The 23,586-nt window shown below is 44.3% G+C and overlaps 1 protein-coding gene across 4 annotated transcripts; it reads right to left on the reverse strand.

Annotated features, from left to right (window-relative positions):
• Positions 1–151: 151 nt before the first annotated feature.
• Positions 152–22,595, reverse strand: LOC147423604 (Glycosyl hydrolase superfamily protein). 4 transcript variants are annotated; one of them, XR_015186610.1, is made up of 9 exons: positions 22,272–22,588; positions 21,049–21,116; positions 20,879–20,959; positions 20,710–20,791; positions 20,456–20,556; positions 20,268–20,355; positions 19,636–19,996; positions 421–1,080; positions 152–247 (listed from the first exon to the last, which is right to left on the reverse strand). XR_015186610.1 is itself a non-coding variant. In XM_086501745.1 (9 exons), the coding sequence occupies exons 1-9, from the start codon at positions 22,521–22,523 to the stop codon at positions 1,056–1,058; spliced, it is 1,164 nt and encodes a 387-aa protein (XP_086357871.1). In that variant the 5' UTR covers positions 22,524–22,595; the 3' UTR covers positions 915–1,055. The 4 variants fall into 4 exon arrangements, 3 of the variants coding, with proteins under 3 accessions (XP_086357870.1, XP_086357871.1, XP_086357872.1); XM_086501745.1 differs by lacking the exon at positions 152–247 and adding an exon at positions 1,169–1,274 and having other exon boundaries at positions 915–1,080; positions 22,272–22,595; XM_086501746.1 differs by lacking the exon at positions 152–247 and adding an exon at positions 1,169–1,263 and having other exon boundaries at positions 915–1,080; positions 22,272–22,593.
• Between the last annotated feature and the right edge of the window lie 991 nt (positions 22,596–23,586).

Genomic DNA, 23,586 nt, shown 5'->3' on the forward strand with positions numbered 1-23,586 from the left:
GGAGAAGGAGAGTATTTTAACGTCGTAGGAAGCTATACCAAGAGACCTTAAAGACCTATCCGACGAGGAGAGTTGAACTCAAGACTTGTTATTCAAGAGGGAAATGGCATAACCAATCTACCACACTTGGGAGAGAGAGAGAGAGACTACATTGACAACAAAGACCCAGCCTTCACTAAGAATATATGTGCAAGGTGCTGTTTGGAGCTGCAAACAGGAAGCCAATGGGGCACTCTCCATTAGCCGGCTGCAAACAACCGACAAATAGGTTGTCAACTTTATACAATCTATAACACAACTTGCTCAAACAGAAGAGGTAGTGAATCTGCATGCTCAAAGGCTTTGACTAGTTGCTTCGTTACTCTAGAGTAGTCTAGGGCTAATCTTATTTCTGTTTTTATAATTGTAAGGAACAAGTACCTTGCAAAACCTTCATTATCTCTTTCAGTATTCCTTTCAATATTGGAGTTTTGACAGATTTTCCCAGCTCTCTTTCAAAATACGCTCGACTGTGTGTGGCTATGAGCACGTCAACAGACTGGGCTGAGCTTGCTGCAAAAACATTGATCCAAGGGCATTCCGTACAATAAAAGTTCAGACCCCTTCAGAAAAAAGGAATACTCCAAAGGTAGCTGTGAGGGAATGGACAATTGCCGCATAATTCAGAGGGGCACTTAACTTCAAAAGCCCATCTCTTTTGCCCATTCACTGACCTCCCTGCAAAGCCTAAAATGACCACAGTTAGTCAATATAGTTTTCCATATACAAAAGGCTAGAATCGTTGTAGGCAAGAATCAACAGCAAGGCTTTTGCCCTTGTGAAGTGTAATATGCTGTGTTTACAGTAAATCAAAAAAGTATTCCAAGCCTTGTCCAATCTCCCAAATTGAGATTCCAGTTCCCCGGTTTTTTGCTTCCTCCAATCTGACAGCTAAGGATTTCAAAGAGGGATAGAAGACCACATGCTTTTTTCCATCTTCATACTCGAAAAAATGCTCCTGAGCTTGTGTGTCCCATGAAAGTGTTGGCTTGAGCTTCTTCAACAATGAGATATACTCATGACCAACTATTGGTCCACCACCTGAAAAAAGTAAAGGCAAGATATCAACGTGTGTGTGTGTGTGTGTGTGTGTGTGTGTGTGTAACTGTGCAAGCGTCTGGACCTTTACCCTATCAGTGAGCAGCCTTCTTGCTCGCCAAACCTCAGCAACAGACAGGCTGTAGCTTCTGTGTTTTGGTGCAGCGTGGTGTGTGTGTGTGAAGTCTGCGGCAAAACTTTTTGGTAGCCAGATCAGATCAGTACGTGAAAAATCAGGTGTTAAAAGTTTTCCAGTTAGTGACAGTTTCTTGCTCTTAGAGTGCTAGTAATTGTACAAAAAGGGAGGTTTCTTGAACAGAACTGTGGGCAAGTGTGAAGAGCTCGCTTTGTTTGAATTCTTAGGGTGGATTTTTGTATAGAGTTGTGAGAAAGTATCGCAAGGTTCCCTTTGGTATATGTTGGATTTTGGTACGCCTATTGTCAACTCCTACAAACGCAGGAAACAAATGGCCCCTAACTAAGTCTTCAGGAATGGATGAAATCCGGGCCTGTTTATTGGAGGATTTTGAAGGTGCACGGAATGCTTGGGAGGGTCAGGAACCCACTACTGACGTGCTTTTTCCTGTTCAAGCTCTCATGGACCCAGTGGCGCACTATGCTCTAAACGCAGTTTTTCTCATCTTTCTAGGCAAGATGCCTACTGCGCAAGACGTGGGCCAGTGGGTAGATTTCCTTCTTAAACGCTGGGACTTTGGCGCCAAAGGATTCTATGAAGTCTTGTTGGCAGACACTGACGCCCGTAACATGTTGTTGTGAGTTATCTCCATTGTTTTTTGGTACTCAGATGACACATGTATTGCCATGGGCTCTTACCAAAGACTACCAAAGCCTCATCCGTCACAATTGCCTTGTATGGGTCCTTGCATGGGTGGAAATAGTTGACTTTCCGCACACCTGGCAACACTTTCTTCCTATGCTTGCGTCTCACTTGGGGAAAGTGAGTTGTCCTCGCACACTTGATGCCAATACCAATCGCTTTTCTGTGCTTTGGGACACAAATGTTCCCACCCTTGAAGGTATTACTATCGACTCGGGGGACCCTCTCATTGGGAAACGCCCTTTTAAGCTCACATGGGGGAAATTTGCTAATTCATGTTTTCGATGTGGGAAATCTGGACACATGCAATTTGGATGTATTGAGTGCAAGCTCCTCCTTCAATTGTTCCTCAACTTGCGGTTTCTAATGAGAAAGAAGCCTCTAATCCTAGATCCACCAGTGACCACTATTGCGGCTTCTACGTTGCCTAACGCTCCACCTACTCCCAATTTGGGTGGACGTGCTAACGTAGCAACGTTGTACGGACCTTCCGCGAATCGCATTGGCTGCTGACGTGGCACATGTACGGATTTCCGCAATTTGTGCTGACAGCTTTTGGCGCTAAGAATTGGGACTCGATGCTTTTAGACTTGAAGCTTTTCACATGTACTGCTTTTGGAAGGCCTAGGGCCTATAAATATGGTGCCAAGGCCTCAATCTCACACACATTAGCTTGGGAGCACTGCTGGGACGGGACTCTCGGACATTGTACTTTGTGAAGCAATAATAAAGAAATGCGAAAGGGGCACCAATCTTTGGGGCCAAGCTCTTTGGGCGCGGAACTTCGCAATGCCGTGTCGTCTCTCTCTTAGTTTTGTTCAATTCTTTCAATTCTCTCGCGTGTGTTGTGGTAGATTCTCGACTTGGGAGTGTCCAAGTATGTTACAGTTGTATCAAAGCTCAATCGATTCTTCTTCTACGAAGGATCCGATCCTTTTACTCACAACACTCATGGATTCAATCGAATGGATTCAATAGACGAATCCTGCCAGGAAGAAACTACTATGCCCGACCAACCTGCCGGGGCGTGAACAATGAAGATTCCAATGAACATCGTTAGTCCTCTGAAGATTCAGAGCACTACGGGCCATCCCGTAGTGCTCAAGATGAGTGCTCAACATCCCGAAGTGAATGTTGATATTGCTCAAGATGAGTGCTCCAAACTGTGCTCAAGGGTTCCTTTTACTTACGGAAGGGAGAGCCTTCCATTTCCTTTAGAGAGAGTGCAATGATCACAAACAAGGTGAATGCTACTGTGAATGGAAGTGCTAAGAGAGAGAGAGAGAGAGAGAGAGAGAGAGAGAGAAGAATACGACACCAGACGGTTCTCAAACCCTCCTCCAAGGGCCTCTCTCTCGATGGCGAGAGAAGTCTACGCTATAGATTGCACAAATCTAGTACAATGGTGTTGATGCAATGGACTTGATGCTATGAAAGACTAAGTCGATTGTCACGTGCACATCTAACCCTATGTGTACGTGGACAAGCTACTTCAAGGCAAGGGTCCCGTCAATCTAGCTTGGGAAGTGTACAGGCACTTTTGTGAGTCTGTTCGCAGGCCGTGCATGTCCAGGCACTTAGAGTAGATGCATATCCTCTGGTTGCACACAGCATGATCATCAGATTTCCATCAGAACCCATCAGGAGCATTTTTACATCGCATAGACCTATTTTCCTATTTTAGCCAATTTTCACTTGTTATTTTTAAGTGACTTTTGTTGGGAACTAGGTAGGACAAACTTTGCAAGTGAGTACATAAGAAACCCTAGCGCTAGCACGTTCTGGAAGAAGAGGCAGCAAGGACCTGACATCCAACAGTACACCTTCTCACCAAGACCCCCTCGGCAAGAGAGAGAGCGTTTTCAGCTACAAGAAGAACCAACGTTTTCAGCTTTGCAAATCAGCCTAGCGTTTTGCATTGGCAATAGCCTAGCGACAGCAGGACCAAGCAGAAGCCTAGCGTTTTTGCAGCAGACCCCAATTCAGTGTGGGGGAGCAGGAGAGAGAGCCCACTTGCTGTTCTATGCAATGAGAGTGAAGGAGAAGAGGAGAGTGGCGCAGAAGAAGCTCACGCAGAGAGAAAACGAGAGAGAGAGCGCTCGTAGAAATTTGGGAGAAGTCACGATTTTTTTTATTTGGGCTTGACCTTTGAGTATATGAGTAAGTGACTAGGGGGCCATTCACACTTGGGCCCCCTCACTTATAAGTCTTTTAACTTATAAGTTAATAAGTACAAGGCACTTAGGCCTTTATTCCCTAACAACCTCCCACCTAAAGGCAATGTACCTTGGGAGATCAAAGAATCAGCTAACTATGATACATCAGCTGATCATGCACTTACTCATCCAACACCCATCATCTGACGGCAATATGCAAACCGCTCTGCTGGAAGACTCTTGGTCAAAAGATCTGCAGGATTGTCATCTGTGTGCACCTTGACAAGTGTAATGCTCTTGTCATCAAGCACACTCCTGATAAAATGATACTTCACCTCTATGTGCTTTGTCTTGGCATGAAAAACAGGATTCCTTGCAAGCATAATAGCACTCTGACTATCACAGTGTAGCACAGGAACCGGTGACTTAATGCCAAGCTCTTCTACCAAACGCATGAGCCACAAAGCTTCTTTGCATGCCTCAGTGACAGCCACATACTCAGCTTCAGTGGTAGACAAAGCAACACATTTTTGCAGTCTAGAAATCCAAGAAACTGCACCTCCTGTGAATGTAAACACATATCCAGAGGTAGACTTCCTGCAATCTGGATGTCCAGCAAAATCTGCATCTGTAAAGCCATGCACAGATGTCTCACTCTTCCCAAAACAAATGCACAAGTCTTTAGTGCCTTTCAAGTATCTCAAGATACACTTCACTGCTTCCCAATGCTTTTTACCAGGATTGCTCATGTACCTGCTTACTACTCCCACCGCAAATGCAATGTCCGGACGTGTAGCAACCATAGCATACATCAAACTGCCAACGGCTGATGCATAAGGAATTTTGGCCATTTCAGCCCGCATATCATCTGTGTTTGGGCAGTCATGTGCAGTCAGTTTTACATATGGAGGCAGCGGAGTACCAAGTGCCTTTCCCCCATCCATATGAAAACGATGTAGCACCTTATTAACATAATCTCGTTGAGATAGATACAGACGCCTGTTGAGTCTATCTCGAGAGATACGCATGCCCAAAATATGATTAGCATCACCAAGATCCTTCATGTCAAAGCGATTCTTTAAGCTTTGCTGTAATGCATCCAACTCCGTGACATTTTTACCCGCAATAAGCATGTCATCAACATACAAAATCAGCAATAGAAGAGATCCATCACTTGCCGTTTTGATAAACAAACAATGATCAGAATTACTTCTTTTGTATCCTTGAGACCTCATGAATGTATCAAACTTGTGATACCATGCACGGGGAGACTGTTTCAAACCATACAAGCTCTTCAAGAGTCTACATACTTTCTTCTCTTGCCCCTTTGACACAAAACCTTTTGGCTGCATCATATAGATCATCTCAAGCAAATCGCAATGCAAAAACGCTGTTTTGACATCCATTTGCTTTAACTCCATATCTTCAGAAGCAACCAGGCCTAAAACAAGACGTAATGTGGCAAGCTTTACAACAGGAGAAAAAATCTCATCAAAATCAACACCATGCTTTTGCTTGTATCCTTTAGCAACCAAACGTGCTTTGTACTTAGAAGAAGCATCGGATGTGACCTTGGTCTTGTAAACCCATTTACATGGCAAAGCCTTATGCCCTTTAGGCAAGTCAACCAAGTCCCATGTATGGTTTTTCTCCAAAGACTGCATTTCCGAAACCATTGCTTTGAACCATTTCTTACTGTCTTCCCGTTGCATAGCCTCTTTATAGCAAAACGGCTCACCACAATCAGTAAGCATGACATAGTCCAAAGACGGTTCATATCTATCGGGGGGCCTTGTCACCCGAGTAGACCTACGCACCCAATGATCCATAACAGGTGGATTTTCAGCCTGTAAACCATCAAAAACAGCAGGCTGTTCAGCCGGTTGCATCGCAACAACGGGCAGTCTAGGAGCATCAACCTGTTCCCCTACCTGTGGTGCATCAATGGCAACTTATTGGGGCTGATTTTCAACAGCTAATGGCTGATTTTCAGCACCATTTTCAGCATGTAAAGGCTGCTGAACATTGAGCCTTCCTGGCTGTCCATATGTAACATCTTCACGAAAAACAACCCGGCGCACTTCCTCGACCTTTGTGGGCTGTTTGTGCATGCAATTCTCATTGAAGATGACATCATTGCTGCGTATGATTTTCCGTAATGCGGGATCCCATAATCTATACCCCATTTCACCATCCTCACCATATCCTAGGAAAATGCATTTATGAGACTTTGGTTCTAGTTTGGTGCGCAGTTCACTCCGGATGTGAACATAGGCCTCACAACCAAACACTCTTAAATGTGCATATGAGGGTGGCTTGCCAGACCACACCTCCTCAGGCACCTTTCCACCCAAAGCCTTGCTAGGTGAGCGATTAATCAAGTGAATAGCTGTTTGCACAGCTTCTGCCCAAAAACCATGAGGTAATGCAGCATGTGACAGCATACTCCGAACTTTCTCTTGGATAGTCCAGTTCAACCTCTCTGCAACTCCATTCTGAGAGGGATTAAAAGGAGCCGTGAGCTCTCTTTTAATACCTTTAGTAGCACAAAAGTCAATAAATGCTTTTGATACATACTCCCCCCCATTGTCTGAGCGCAAAGACCTAAGCTTCTTGTCAGTTTGATTCTCAACAAACGCAAGAAACTTCTTGAAAGTATCCAAAACATCGCTTTTAGCACGTATTGGATACACCCACACCTTACGTGTAGCATCATCGATAAACGAGACAAAATATTTCTTTCCCCCTAAGGACAACTGTGGCATTTCACATACATCGGAATGCACTAAGTCTAACCTGTCAGACTTCAAAGAAAGAGACCTTTTGTGCGGTGTTTGACTGTGCTTACCATAAATACAGTGCTCACAATGAGAAAAAATCAGCATACCTCAAACACGGCAAATAACCACAACGAGACAGAGTTTCCATTCCTCTTTTACTCATGTGTCCCAACCGGCCATGCACAAAGAAACACTTGGCTGCTCGGTTACGGCGACAACATGGTCATGCACACTAGATACATTGCAAAGGATACAAAGTGTCCGATTTACAACCCTTGGCTACAATCCGGGCCCCTTTACAAATTTTCCACTTGCTATCACCAAAAGTGGTGTGATAGCCTGCATCATCTAGCTGCCCTGTACTAATCAAACTCTTCTTGAGTTGTGGCACATGGCGCACTTTGTGCAAAACAAAAGTCATACCATCAGCAAAGGAAAACTGGACACTGCCAATACCTGCAATGTCACATGCATAGTTGTCTTCCAAATAAACAGTGCCCTGCACCTCACCTGAGTACTGTGTAAACCAATCCCTATGAGGTGTTACATGAAAGGAGGCACCTGAATCAAGAATCCAAGTATGCATGTCCACATCAGAACCCATAGCAAGGGTATGTGCATCCACAGAAGAGGCATTGAGTACATCAGTGCTGCTGTCACTGTCACAACTACTAGCAACATTGATTTCCTCAATCAACACAGTGCTCTTCTTGGCATTTCCCTTGTCCTTTGCATCAGTTTCAGCACCCTTGTTCTTCTCTTTCTTCCACTCATAGCATTCCCGTTTATAATGCCCTTTCTTTCCACAATGATGACACACAACATCTTTCCTACGAGATTTGCTGCGTGCCCTGTCCTTACTGTCAGATTTCTCCCTCTGTTGAGACCTGCCTCTCAAGTGCAATGCATTAGAAGACCCACCTGTGGTGTTCTTCCTGTTCATCTCTTCCATCAAGAGAGAACTCTCTACATCTGCATACTTAAGTGACGCACTTGAGTTACTAAGAGCTGTCCGGAATACATCCCAACTCTCGGGCAATGTGCATAGCAGAAAAGTAGCTTTGAACTCCTCATCAATCGTGAATTTCAGCTCTGTCAATTGGCTGAAAATAGAATTGAATTCATTGAGGTGCACTGACATGTGCGTGCCCTCCTTCATGCGGAGATCCATAAGCTTCTTAAGCCAATACACTTTACTGGCAGCACTCTGCTGTGCATACAACTCGTCTAAACGCTTCCACATGCCCCATGCTGTCTGCTCATTCTCTACATTGAAGAGTAAATTGTCAGACACCGAAAGCATGATCGTGGAGCGAGCCAACTCGTCCACTTCTTCCCATTCTTCAACCTCCATATCAACCGGTTTCACACCCTGTAACTTAATAGGTTTCGCCTGTTTCTTCTGCAACATCACATTATAACATTGCTTCTTCCATATAGCAAAGTTATGGGCACCATCAAGCTTACGAATGTGCAACAAATTGCCACTTTCACTGCTAGAAGCCATTCTGAGTGATTGCAAACACTGAAACCCTGTTTTGCCGACCTAAACACGCCCAAATGTGCGCAATCGGGCAAAAAACAGCTTGCTGTTACAGAAAAACAGCGAGCAAATTTCACGCGAAATCACTCCAAAACGGCGTACATTCACTGCCAAACCCTTACCAAAGGTTTCCACAAGGTGTATACATCATTTGCTTGCTGAAATTCCCTGTTTTAGGGCAAAAATCAGACCTGTAAACACCTGTTTTGCTGAATTTTCAGAACCTCGTTGGTGGAAACACCTGTAAGATTGACCTGTGAGACTTGCCCTAATGAAATTGCATCAAATTGACCCCGAAATTGGTCAATTTCAGCAGAAATAGGCTGCTGTTCGCCAGTTTTTGAAACCCTAATTTTGGGGAAACTGTCACCGGAGGTCGATTCTACACGGTGAGAGGATCCCTTCGCGACAGAGTCGATCGAAAACGGTTGAATATCCTTCCCGCAGCGAGCAAGAACAGAATTCTGATCTGTGTTGCGAAAATGGCTCTCTTGGAAACCCTAAAGCTCTGATACCATGTGTGGGGGAGCAGGAGAGAGAGCCCACTTGCTGTTCTATGCAATGAGAGTGAAGGAGAAGAGGAGAGTGGCGCAGAAGAAGCTCACGCAGAGAGAAAGCGAGAGAGAGAGAGCGCTCGTAGAAATTTGGGAGAAGTCACGATTTTTTAATTTGGGCTTGACCTTTGAGTATATGAGTAAGTGACTAGGGAGCCATTCACACTTGGGCCCCCTCACTTATAAGTCTTTTAACTTATAAGTTAATAAGTACAAGGCACTTAGGCCTTTATTCCCTAACATTCAGCCCCTAGCGTTTTTGGAGTAGCACAGCAGCCCAATGTTTTGCAGTTCCTCAACGATAGAACCCAGATTAGCATCAGCGTTTTCAGTTTTCAGCATCAAGACACCGCAATAGAAGTCCCAAACCTCGCAAATCTCACGTTCCCTCGGCAAATCCTCGCCGCACGGTCAGATCAACTAGCGTTTACAGTTTCAACCCGGAAAACGCAAATTTCAACATCAGCGTTTTCAACGTGTCGTCGTTGCATCGTCGTCATCGATATAGAGTCACAATTCAGCAGATAAAGATTTGTAGATTTCAGCCATTAGCGTTTTCAGATTTCAACCCGTCTCATCGTCGTCGACATCGTCAGCAAGTCCAAAGCATTGTAGAGTTTTGTGCAATCAATAGTAGACCACTCTTGCCATAGAGAGTGGGCGCCTTCGGAGGAGGGTTTTAACAACATTTTGGTGTCGTATTCTTCTCTCTCTATCTCTCAGTCTCAGCACCTTCATTCACAGTGTTTGCCACTTTGTTTGTGATCATTTGCACTCTCTCACTAAAGGAACGGAAGGCTCTCCCTTCCGTAAGTAAAAGGAACCTTGAGCACAGTTTGGAGCACTCATCTTGAGCAAAGTTAAACATTCACTTCCGTTACACCTTACATTGGTATCAGAGCTTTAGCAGTGTTCTGTATCACTCAAGGAAAGAACCACAAATTTTTTTTTGGCTTGTTGCAGTCGCACGTAACGCAAGTCCTCTTGGGCGTGTCGATTCCTAGTGACAAGAAACCCAAGAAAGAAGGGCTTGTCCAGCCTCCCCTTGTTTCTCTTTTCACTCATTGAGAGCGGACCGTGCACTTAGCGGCCAGCCAATCGATGTGAGGTGGGAAAAAGCAACCTCGGTGTGAGCGCAAGGCCGCCAAGGGGTGCGCCCGCAGAAAAGAGTAGAGCTCGGGTAAGACAAGATCCTTCTCTAACACACATTGCAAGCTAAAAACGAACCTCAAGAACTCAAGACCCTCACAAGAACCCAAGTTCCTCATGAACTTAAGAACCCAAGACTTCAGTGTATGGTCATTACCCGAAGCGGAATGGATACTTCGCATGGAGGTGATGAGCATGGCAGTGGCGAAGAAGAATTTCCCCCACCAAGAGGTTTTTCTGACCCTCCCCCTTCCCCATTTACGCCAACGATTGCACCAAATCCTATGGAGGCTTTGGTCAAGTCGATGATGGACATGATGTCACAACAAGAAGCGAATCGAGTTGCCTTGGAACGCGAAGCGCGCTTGGCGATCGAGGAACGAAAAGAAAGAAAAGCAGAAAGAAAGGCAGCTATTGAGCGTGAGCGTGAGCAAGCGCGCTCGGCGATCGAAGAAAGACGAGCGGCCTTCGAGTAAGAGCGTGAGGTACAGAGAGACCTGCGCATACAAGAGTTGGTCCGACAAGTTCTCACCTCCAAGTCCGAGCCGGCCAAAGATGTTGGTAGTTCATCAAGTGGCGCAAGCCGAGATTCGGAATCCAACCACTCCATCACCGAGAAGATCACATTCAGTAAGTATGACGGTAAGATGGATGCTACGATTATTCATTCTTAGTTGCATCAATTTAATGCTTATTTTGCGACAACCAAGAAGACAGGAAATAGCAAAGTTTTGACAGCAGCTATGTACCTTGCCGGTGATGCCATTAATTGGTATCACGCATGGCAAGAGGCACAGTTGACTGCGCACCTAGAGGAAGCCGAGGAAGACGCACCCCTTTCTTTTAATTGGGCCGACTTCCGAGACAAGCTCAAGGCGCGGTTTATGCCACCACAGTACCTAGGACGGTTGAAAGACGCTTGGCATAGTCTCAAGCAAAATGGTATGCCAGTTACGTTTTTCTCTAATCGTGTTTTGCAACTTGGCACCCAATTATGCAAATCGGATGATGAGCACAAGGAGGCTTTCATTTTCGAGTTGGACGACTATATCAGGTTTGATGTCGAAGTCCTCAACCCAATCGATCTCAACAAGGCGGTAGCGATTGCTCTCGCACAAGAGATAAAGCACAACAAGGGAACAAGACTTCTCCAAAGTACCACTCAGACTTCTCAGAACGGTAAGAACGGTAAGAATGGTAACTCTTCTAACCAATCTTCCTCTAGTCTCTCGGAAAAGAACTCTTCAAATGAGCCTAAGGGTAGAGCTAACACAATTGCTACACCTAAGTTCACGAGGAACAAAACTCTATGATGCTTTGGACTTGCCGACGATGTCGAGGACGATGAGGACGACAACGAGATGGGCTGAAATCTGAAGACGCTAATGGCTGAAATCTACAAACCTTTTCTGCTGAATTCTGACTCTATGTCGATGATAAAGGCGATGATGACAAGGGCTGAAAACGCAGATGCTGAAATCTACGTTTTCCGGGCTGAAACTGTAAATGCTCGTTGATCTGACCGTGCGGTGAGGATCAGCTGCGGGAAGGTGAGATTTGTGAGGTTCGAGACTTCTACTGCAGTGTCTTGATGCTGAAAACTGAAAACGCTGATGCTAATCTGGGTTCTATCGCAGAGGAATTGCAAAATGCTGGGCTGCTGTGCTGCTTCAAAAACGCTAGGGTTGAATTGGGGTCTGTTGTAAAAACGCTAGGCTTCTGCTTGGTCCTTCCATCGCCAGGCTGCTGCCAATGCAAAACGCTAGGCTGATTTGCAAAGCTGAAAACGCTGGTTCTTCTTGTGGCAGAAAATGCTATGTCTCTTGCCGAGGGGGTCTTGGTGAGAAGGTGCACTGTTGGATGTCAGATCCCTGCTGCCTCTTCTACCAGAAAGTGCTAGCGCTAGGATTTCTTATGTACTCACTTGCAAAGTTTGCCCTACCTAGTTCCCAACAAAAGTCACTTAAAAATAATAAGTAAAAATTGGCTAAAATAAGAAAAATAGGTCTGTACACTGTAGAAATGCTCCTGATGCGTTCTGATAGAAATCTGATGATCATGATGTGTGCAACCACAGGATATGCATCTACTCTAAGTGCCTGGACATGCACAGTCTGCGAACAGACTCACAAAAGTGCTAGTACACTTCCTAAGCTAGACTAATTGAACCCTTGCCCTGAAGTAGCTTGTCCATGTACAAATAGGGTTAGATGTGCACATGACATCAATGATGACGGTGACGACCAAGATGATGACGGCGGAGACGACTAATGGCTTGAATCTAAGAATTCTGTTGTAGTACTAAGCTTGACCAAAAACGCTACCTACTCTGCAACAAAGGGCTGGAATCTGGCTGAATTATGAGGCTGTAAACGCTAGTGATCCTTGGCTGAAATTGTTGATGACGTCTGGCTGAAAACGTTGATGATATCTGGCTAAAAACGCTAATGATGCCTTGCTGAAAACGTTACTGATGTCTTGTTGGAAACGTTGATGATGGGTACTGAAAGCCATGCTAATGATTATGCTACGTGCAATCAAAGGATATGCAACTAATCTAAGTGCCTGGACATGCATGGCCTACGCACAGGCTCACAAAGGTGCCAAAACACTTCCTAGGCTAACCTGAATCCTAGACCTGAGATAGCTTGTCCACATGCACATAGGGTTAGATGTGCACGTGACATCCCCTCCTTTTTAAAGTGAGGTACTAGGACCGAGCTGCATGGCTTCCTTGTAGTCTGCCAACAATAATCTTTGAAAAATTCTTCATCGACCCACACCGCCTCGTGGATTCCTCGATCCTTGAACTTCAAAAAGTATTGTCGCACTTGCTTCTTTGAGCCATGGCGAAACCGATGTAACAACACTTGCTCCGGCTCCATGACTTCAGCTTTGTCGATGATCTCTCGTTCTTCTTCTTTGGAAATGTTCTTTGGAGGTGTACCCTAAAACTGTAAGGTGCAGCGGAATGAATGTTTGAATTTTGCTCAAGATGAGTGCTCCGAACTGTGCTCAAGGGTTCCTTTTACTTGCGAAAGGGAGAGCCTCTTGTTCCTCTAGTGAGAGAGTGCAATGGACACAAACAAAGTGAATGGACACAATGAATGGAAGTGCATGAGATTGAGAGATAGAGAAGAGAAGAGACTACGACACCAGAGACGTTGTAAAACCCTCCTCCAAAGGCCCCACTCTCTATGGTGAGAACGGTCTACTTATCACTGCACAAATTTCTACAATGCTTGGACTTACCGACGATGTCGACGACGATGAGGATGACGACGAGACGGGCTGAAATCTGAAAACGCCAAGGGCTGAAATTTGCAAATATTCTATCTGTTGAATTCTGACTCTATGTCGATGACGACGACGACGACGACGACGCGCTGAAAACGCAGATGCTGAAATCTGCGTTTTCCAAGCTGAATCCGTAAACCTTGCGGAATTTGACCGTGCGCCGAGGATCTGATGCAGGAAGGTGAGATCTGCGAGGTTCGGGACTTGATCTGCGGTGTCTAAGGGCTGAAAATTGAAAACGCCGAGGGTTCTTGAGTTTCCGTCGCAGAGAATCTGCAAAACGCTAGGGTGTGAAGTAGATGCAAAAACGCTAGGGCTGAAAATCTGCAAATCTGTTGCTGGTTGTCTTGCAAATGCAAAACGCTAGGCTGATCTGATGTTCTGCTGTCGCCGGAATCTGCAAGTGCAAATCGCTGGCTAATCTGGTCCAAAAACACTAGGCTGTTGCTGTGGAGCAAAAACGCTAGGGCTTGGGGTTCTGCTGAGAAGTTGTCTGTTGAGCAATGGTGCTCTTGCTGCCTCTTCTGCCAATTAGTGCTAGCCTAGGTTTGTTTATATACAAACTTACTCAATTTGCCCTATCTACTTTCCAACAAAAGTCACTTAAAAATAATAAGTGAAAAATGTCAAAAATAGGGAAAATAGGCTAAATGCACTAGAAAATTCCCCTGAAGGATTCTGATGGATTCTGATGGGAATGCTTATGATCATGCTCTGTGCAACTAGAGGATATGCATCTACACTAAGTTGCTGGGCATGCACGGTCTGTGAACAGACTCACAAAAGTGCCAGATCACTTCCTATTCTAGACTGACTTGATTGAACTAAACCCTGGTCATGTTGTAGCTTGTCCACGGACAAATAGGATTGGATGTGTCATGTGACATCCCCTCCTTTTCAAAGTGAGATACTGGTACTGAACTGTATGGAGTCGAGGGAGATCACCAATAGCATCCGAAATCGTGGAAGGGACTCTTCGCCGGCCCACTCTGATGTGTGGGTCGTGCGCTACTTGAACTTCAGAAAGGTCTGCAACGCTTGCTTCTTTGGGCCGCGCCGAAAGCGACACGAAGTCTTTTGTGGCTCCTTCGATGCTTCAACTTCGTCCAGAGTCATGCTTCTTTCTTCTTCATGAATCTCCATGGCTCAAAATTCCTGAAACCATTTCCAACACAAAACCATGCACATACCTATTCCATGAGAAGTGAGTGGAAAAAATCTTGTCTTCCTCAAAGACTGTGCATGCAATGTAGATGAACAAAGAGACGGAGTGCCAAACCGTTCACCACACACACGCAAACAATGAGATCGAATCTTTCTCTTCTGATCTAAATCAATCAACTGTGGCAATTCACAACGGAAATGCCCATGCTTGGTGCTCATACCTTCTTGTGCTCTTTCTACCACTGTGTCATGTCAAGGAAGAAACATAGAATGTGAATTTCTTGAATGCATACTTTTCAGCTTTTCCTGAATAATCCGCATACATCCGTGCTCATTCATGAGAGAAACGTGCTCATCGAACAATGTCATGCCTAGGAAAAGGGATCACATAAAGACGGTGACTAAAATACAAGAAACGATCACGAATGAAACACTCAAACAATGCGTGCTGACGAATCATGCGAACACATAATACTTCCCGTAAGGGTTTTTTGGACTAGGCTCGAGAGCCAAGATCGGCTCTTCGGGATCTATCGAATCTTCGTGTGGGGGTTCTGTGGACCTTGACTCGAAAGTCGAGATCGATTCTTCGTGATCGATCGAATCTGCAACGAGGTTAGCTTCGCTAGAAAAAGCATCAACTAAACCATCATCCTTGTGAACAATCACGTCATCTTCATGCAAATCATTATGCTTGTGAGAAATCACATTGTGATCATCATGCAAATCATCATGCTTGTCATTGTCATTCAAACCATCATGCTCATCATTATCATGCAATTTATCATGCTTATCATCATGCAAATCCTGTTTGTCATGCTTTGGAGAAGAAGAGACTAAGAGAGTCTTCTTTTCCCGAATCTCTTGCATTTGTGCATGAACTTGAGAAAAGAGTCGCAAAAATTCTTTCATGTGTTGATCGCTCTTTTCTTTGATGGCTTTGTTCTCGCGATCAAATTCTGCTAGACTTTCTTTATTCTTGCGATCCAATTCGGCTTGTCTTTCTTTGTCTTCCAAGTCGTACTTACGCTGTATGGCTGCCATGCTTTCTTCGTATTCACGATCTATGTCTGCCATTCCTTCTTCGTAAGCCTCTCTGTCTGCTTTTCGTGCTTTGCAGTCTTACTGTCGTTCAATAAACAATTGCTCCAAAGCCTCCATAGGAGTTAGTGCAATCCTTTACGTGGATGGGGAAGAGAGAGGGTCAGAAAAACCTCCAGGTGGGGAAAATTCTTCTTCGCCTCTCATGCTCATCACCTCTAAGTGAAGTATCCATTCCACTTCGAGTGATGACCATTCTGAAGTCGTGGGTTCTTGTGGCTTCTTGTGGTCTTGGGTTCTTAGGTTCACGAGGAACTTGGGTTCTTGGGGTTCTTGAGTTCTTGAGATTCTTGCGAGTCTTGAGGTTCTTGAGGTTCTTCTTTAGCTTGCAATCTGTGTTTGAGTTCTGCTCTTCCCTGCAGGCGCACCACTTGGCGGCCTTGCACTCACACCAAGGTTGCTTTTTCCCACCTCACGTCAATTGGCCGACCGCTAAGTGCACGGTCCGCTCTCAATGAGTGAAAAGAGGCACAAGGGAAGGCTGGACAAGCCCTTCTTTCTTGGGTTTCCTGTCACTCTTCAAAAACACAATTAGGAATCGACACGCCCAAGTGAACTTGGGTTCGTGCGACCTCAACAAGCCCAAAATATATATATATGTGTGTGTGTGTTTGTGTGTGTGGTTCTTGTGGTTCTTTCCTTGAGTGATAAAGAACACTGCCAAAGCCTGATACCAATGTAAGGTTCAGCGGAATGAATGTTTAAACTTTGCTCAAGATGAGTGCTCCGAATTGTGCTCAAGGGTTCCTTTTACTTGCGAAAGGGAGAGCCTTCCGTTCCTCTAGTGTCACAAAAATACGGAAGCGTAAACTGACGTTTAATTGCACTTCAAATACTCAAGAGAATTAGAGGGAGCGAGAAAACTTGACACTTCATTGGAGACCAGAAGATGGGCTGGTCCCCCCCCATAAAGAGAATATCTTTATTACTAAGGGAGAATCTTTACAAGCACAGGAACGGGGCATACGTCCGTCCTCTATTCTTTCTTCTGTTCTGTTCTGACTACTGACTGAGAAAGTGTTTCCACTTTCTTTCTGCTTAGGGGATTTCCCATCTTCTGCGAGACTGGTTGGAAGCTCTCGAAAAGAGAGTCTATCTTCCAAAACAGCTCATCAGAAGCTCTCACAGAGGAGAGTCCATCTTCCGTTATGTATTGCCTTCATGCTCATTCATTCATACATCGAACACAAAAGAGAAAACAAGCAAAATGCACACGCACATGCTTGCTGTAATTTTCTGTACATAACCTGAAATTCTTACCTGTGCACACCCCTACGCCGAAACAGAGGTCTTCTTCGCGATGGAATCGCGCCAAACTTGGTGTAGACTTAGGATAAGGAAAGAGAAGAGAATTTCTATGGCTGATTTGCTGAAAACAGCCCTAATCGAGGTGATTAGGGGCTGAAAACAGAGAATTACAGCAGCCGCACTCTGCTAAGAGAGCGTCTACGGCAGCTTCTCGCGATGAAACTTCACCAGAAGGTGTCTATGACTGTGAGATCCCTTGTTCTTGACAATGGGAGCACAAGGCCACCACATATGTCGCAAGGGGCTGCTCTCAAGCTTCAATGGAGGGCTCCACCGCGTAGAGCACGCTCACATTAGGGGGGGTAGGTGCACTGCCAGCCCTGAAAATGGGGGAGGGGGGGCTCCTAAATAGCCATCAGGGAGAGGGGGCGCTAGGAAGAGAGAGAGGATGAGAGTGAGAGTGAGAGAGAGTTAGTTTGCATTGGTAAGTGTGCCACTTGGCACACTTACTTTAAAAACTTAAAAACCATTCAACTTTTGACTTTAAAAACTTCTAGCTCATTAATTAAAAATGTGCAACTAACTAACAACTGCTACCAATGATTCTTTTATGAGAACACCAAAGGTCTGTCGGCGCAATGCCGCACCGGCACTGCACCGCCTTTACCTGTTCACACTTGTCCGGCCGCCCGCCCGGGCACGAACCGTTAAATTTAATTTAACGAAACTTACCCTAAGGCTTTATTAGCTTTATTAGCCTTAGGGTCACTGTTCTAAGGACCCCATCTCATTCATGTGCTTGTACTGACGCGCGTATTTTTCCTGAGCCTAAAATCTGAGGCTACTGCTTACCCCTTTCTGAAGACCCGATTTCCCAATCACTAGGGCTTCAGGGTAATTTCTGCTAAGGTCCCTCTGAGGTGTTCTAGCCCGCATTTAGACTCACCTGAGGCCTTAGAACTGCTAGGTCTATTCTGGTGTGCACACAACTAATTAGATAATTCTTTTCTCGTAAATAAATTAATTATTTACAAAGTCTGACTTAGTTACATCTAGTGAGAGAGTGCAATGGACACAAACAAAGTGAATGGACACAATGAATGGAAGTGCATGAGACTGAGAGATAGAGAACAGAAGAGAATACGACACCAGAGACGTTGTGAAACCCTCCTCCAAAGGCCCCACTCTATATGGCGAGAGCGGTCTACTTATGATTGCACAAGTCCCTACAATGCTTGGACTTCCCGACGATGAGGACGACGACGAGACGGGCTGAAATCTGAAAACGCTAAGGGCTGAAATCTGCAAATCTTCTATCTGCTGAATTCTGACTCTATGTCGATGACGACGGTACGACGATTAATGCGCTGAAAACGCAGATGCTGAACTCTGCGTTTTCCGGGCTGAATTGGTAAACCTTGCGGAATTTGACCGTGCGGCGAGGATCTGATGCGGGAAGGTGAGATCTGCGAGGTTCGGGACTTGATCTGCGGTGTCTAAGGGCTGAAAACTGAAAAGGTTGAGGGTTCTTGAGTTTCCGTCACGGAGAATCTGCAAAACGCTAGGGTGTGAAGCAGATGCAAAAACGCTAGGGCTGAAAATCTGCAAATCTATCACTGGTTGTCTTGCAAATGCAAAACGCTAGGCTGATCTAATGTTCTACTGTCGCCGGAATCTGCAAGTGCAAATCGCTGGCTGATATGGTCTAAAAACGCGAGGCTGTTGCTGTGGAGCAAAACCGCTAGGGCTTGGGGTTCTGCTGAGAAGTTTCCTGTTGAGCAATGGTGCTCCTACTGCCTCTTCTGCCAATTAGTGCTAGCCTAATTTTGCTTATATACAAACTTACTCAATTTGCCCTACCTACTTTCCAACAAAAGTCACTTAAAAATAATAAGTGAAAAATGTCACAAATAGGGAAAATAGGCTAAATGCACTGGAAAATTCCCCTGAAGGATTCTGATGCGAATGCTTATGATCATGTTGTGTGCAACCAGAGGATATGCATCTACACTAAGTGTTTGGGCATGCACGGTCTGCGAACAGACTCACGAAAGTACCGGATCACTTCCTATTCTAGACTGACTTGACTGAACTGAACCCTAGTCATGCTGTAGCTTGTCCACGGACACATGTCACGTGACAAAAACACTTTCTACCAAGAAACATGGAAAACGTTGTGCATTGACCAAATCTCATACTCTTGCCCAGACTTCACATCTGTGAGCCCAACCAGATAAAGTTGTTAACAAAAGCCATGCTGGACACCACTATGAAGGAAACAAAGCTGCTCCCAATCGAGCCTTTCGAAGCAGTATAGTTTGCAGTTTTCAAAATGAACAACAGAATTTGCTAGCCTACATAATGTTACAAGAGCTAGATTTTTTCATCGCAATGTTTTCAAGTACCTTGTCTCTAGCATTTCTCAAACCTTCCATACAATAAATTGGAGGACCTCATCAAACTTCAGTCGCTTGACCTTCTAACTTTCACCTTCTGATTTCATCTTCTCAAGCTTTAAATTCTTTCATGCTCAAGTATTTCATGTATTTTTTTGTTTTTCCAGAATTGTGGACACCTTCTACTAGCTACTACCACAAATTTGTCATTTCTTAGCGAACCACCTTCAAAATTCCCCTCGTTTTAAAGATAAGAAAAGCTTTCAAAGTTTATAAAACTTGTGATAAGTCAGCTTGCACTTGTCAAGAATTCTTATTGTTACTTTACTTACCTCTTGGTAAAACGAAGTCATTGCCATAAAAATTAAGTCCAATCAAGATTTTCGATGCTGAGTCGATTCCATCCGAACCTTGCACCTTCTGCTTGCCTCCAAGTAGTAGTTGCAAACAATCTTGTATCCATGAGACTGGTGCATTTGGACCAGGGCGGTATGGATTGGAATAATCATATGTCATCAAAGAAAACCCATCTACAAATCTATGTAGCGTGCCCATGTCAATAGAGGTGAAGTGTCTGGCGTCCTTGTTAGCTGAAGGTGGTGGTATCACAAAGATGAGATGCATATTACGATTGGGACGAGGTAGCTTGATTTTATGGAGTGCTAAGCCCAGATCCCGCACAAAATGTAGCGCCTGCAAGCCAAAAAGATTAACTCACCAACATATAATTTTCCCTAAAAGTAATCTACGCCTTCATATAAACAAAATACGAATGCCTCTACACTTGCACCCATGCAGGTCCACCATCTTTACAGGTTGCATTATCCTGAATACTTGCACATGCAAGATATTCAATCTGCAAATTAGGCCAGCAGGTGGGCAACACCTAACATGTATAGATTCGGAAATGACGTGTTCATCAAAAGTGGACACAATTGAAGCAGGTTATTAATCAAGCCAGTACCTTTTGACGCAAATTTGGTTTGTCTAAGATGCCATTGTAAGCCCATCCATTCCAAGCTTCAAAGACAACACCATCATAATGCATGGTTCTGCATTTTATAGAGGAAGAACTCAGGGATGCCATGGAAATTGTAGGTGGGTGTTTTCACAGCCCATCAAACCTTCCATGTACTGGTCACATCTTCATACTTGCATTCAGAGGTTATGATGCTTATGGCACGGTTTGTTTCTTCTTGCTGACCAAGCACATCATCCATTTGCAACCCTTCCATTGTCACCCTTGGTAGAATCTGTTATACACGATATCAGGTCTCATCAAAATGGGAAATCACCAAGTTGCAGATTATATGAATGTAAAATGTAAAGCTTGCAATATTTTTGCTCTAGAATCAATACAAGAATCAAGGTATCAAAATACAAGGAAGCTTGATAGAAGTGTTTACCATGGGGCGCCCTTCAATTCTAACACTTTCAATCCATGTTTGGTCTACATCATGCCTTCCATGCAGAACAATTTTCTCCTCACTGTAAGGTTGTAGAACCATGTAACAGTCATCAATACAGAAGGTATCACATGCAATAACTCCTAAAAGAGGTAAGAAGATCCTTCACCATTTCAGTTGATACCAAACTGGAGAGATGTGTGTAAATTTATGACGAAACAACTTTGCCAAGTCATATCCTTTAGAATTCCTGCATGAAAATTACACCAACATAAGTCTCAACTTCTGCAGTAAAGAAAGGGCAAAGCAGGGTTAATGTTGTTTCAGTAAGGAGCAAACCAAGGAGTAACATAGGCAAGAACAGAGCTGTTCAAATGTCTCTTTGTTTCTGTGTTCTTACTATAATCCTGTTCCATTGAAGTCATAAGAATAGGTTATGCATTCGGTACACATTATTGCATTCATAGACAAACATCATTACACTTGGCTAGCTCTGTCGTAGAAAGGCACAGGACTGATGAAAAAGAAAAGCAGGAATTATATTCCTGGCAAGCATGTAGTAACTCAAGAGATCTGTAACCTTTAGCGGATGTAAATCATTTGCCCAAAAAAAAAATCCAATTTGTGCCAATTGTTTCCAAATGTTAACTGTGATCCCACTGTTTCCAAGTTCATCATTGAGAACAGTGAGGGACAGAGAATGCTACACACAAAGTCAAGATCCCAAAAGGACAGTATTCTCAGATTGAAAAAGACAATCACTCCCATGCATTCACAATACTTCTTTGAGGGACGCAGAGTCAAGAGAGAAGGGAGTATGCTCACAGCTTGTGGACCTAACAATGCCTCCTGTGAACGGTAGTCACTAACAATTTCTGCTAACCCACAAATTCAAAATTTAACACTTCAAACTTTCCCATTCCCTCCATAAAGCATTATTTAGTGTCTTTTTTGTATCAATAGACTTTTGAGAATGATAGAATAATCTTTACATGTCTATAAAACTCCCTCTATCCCCCAAACGCTCCAAACCACCTCCAAACGAACTTCATACACTTTATTTAAATGCCAAACAAATATGGACTTTAAGGAAAGAAAGAAGTGTCTTGTTGTATTGGGATCCAACGACAAGTTTGAAGTACTGGAAGCTGCATTACCACCATGGCGGCAGGCAAGAACAGCTTTACTACAATTCTCATAAATTCAATTCAAGATCTTCTTTCCTCCTTCCTGGAGCTTGTGCCAGTCAAGATAAGTCAAAGTGCACAACAATTAAGCCCAGTGTTTCAACACTTGTATAGCGAAAATAGTCAAAACAGTTGAAAATTTCGTGATTTGACCACTGTCATTTGAACTATTGAATCCACACGCTGTATAAAGATTCCATGAACAAATCCAACAAAAGGACAGCAGAAATGCCCATCATTAACCTTTCCCATTCGAACACAGTTTGTGGAGAAGAGATTACTGCAGCCGAATGGAGTTTTGGAAGGGAATGCCCTTGGCTACAGAACCGAACTTCAAAGGAGAAGACGTTCACAAAAGACTAAGAAGAAACTTACAGTGAGAACCCTTTTGTATGAAATATCGGATCTCATGAGCTCTCTGGTATAGATAGAAGATCTTTCCAAGAAGGAATGCTGCTTATTGCGGAGGAAAAGGTAAGCTGCAGTCGCAGAAAGGATCAGACACAGAAACAGGACGATGCCATGGCTCCCTAGATAATCTTTGCTGCGGGACTTAGGTGGCCGTGGACTTTTCTTTTGCTTGCCATCGCTAACCCTCGTGTTGCTTGGGCGACGGTGAGAAGCCATGGCTCCTAGCTACAACGTGTAGTCATGCTGTCCCAAAGCCGTAGTGGTCATTTATTTCGTTGATTAGATGGGATAAGAATCTCTTCACGATGGCCACAAGAAGGCAACATTTTTCGCCTCCAGGAGGCCATAGTGGAGGTGGGTGGATTTCTGGTGCAAAACATGGACCGTAGATGCAAGGTGAATGGATGCACGACATGTGGAGTTTTGGCTTGAAAAGGAGGGTTTCATTAACCTAAGTCCTTTCTTGTTGTGGCGTGAAGCCAGGGACTTATAGCTTGGATGTGGCAGGCCATGCGGCGCATTGAACGCGATGCGGTTTCTTATTGTGGCGTGAGGCTTGGATGTGGAGATGCCATGCGGCACAGTGAAGGCGTGATGGAGTCCGTGCAGAGGAGGTTGAGGAGGGCGTCACTTCGAGTGCACAAGAGGCTGAGGAGGGCGTCACTCGCGTGCACAGGAGGCTGAAAAGGACGTCAGTCCGTTTTGAGCGCATGTTTTCCACCCTTCAAAGCAACGCACACTTCAAACAGTTTACCGCAAGGGGCGCCCACTCTCTCTATGTGTAATGTGTACAACTCGTCTTGCTGGTCTCAAGCATTCTCTTTCAAGTGTACTATTTACTGTAGTTTGTGGTCTTGTTGCATGTACAGCCACATGTGGGGCAGAGCACGATGCTTTTGGAATTTGTGAAGGGAGTAATGAAAGCATGATTTTGTGAGTGCAGACTCCACAGTCTAATTGCAAAGTTTCAAGGCTAGGCTTTGTAATATAGTGAATGAAGTGGGGTATTCGTGATGATATGTAGGCCTTTGGACTGTCATAAATGTGTTGTATTGGTTTTTGCATGGAGTTTCTACTGTCCGATTTGAGAATTACAAAGCTAGGAATTTGTAATGCACTAAATGCAGTAGCATGTTGGTGATGATATGTAGGCTTTTGGATTATCTTGAATGTGTTGTACTAGTGACGACATTGGGAATTGCCAATTTTTATTGTATTGTGCGACTTTATGATTATGTAGAACTCCTCTATATAAGTGCCGAAACTGATTTCTTTTTTT

This window comes from Adiantum capillus-veneris, chromosome 26 (assembly GCF_014529385.1).
Source record: "Adiantum capillus-veneris isolate H3 chromosome 26, ASM1452938v2, whole genome shotgun sequence".
Taxonomy (NCBI): domain Eukaryota; kingdom Viridiplantae; phylum Streptophyta; class Polypodiopsida; order Polypodiales; family Pteridaceae; genus Adiantum; species Adiantum capillus-veneris.

Coding starts and splice junctions, on each gene's coding strand:
- LOC147423604 (XM_086501744.1), bottom strand. CDS start 22,523: ATGGCTTCTCACCGTCGCCCAAGCAACACGAGGGTTAGCGATGGCAAG. Junction 21,117..22,271: donor CATACAAAAGGGTTCTCACT/GTAAGTTTCTTC, acceptor TCAATGGAACAG/GATTATAGTAAGAACACAGA. Junction 20,356..20,455: donor ATCATAACCTCTGAATGCAA/GTATGAAGATGT, acceptor TATAAAATGCAG/AACCATGCATTATGATGGTG.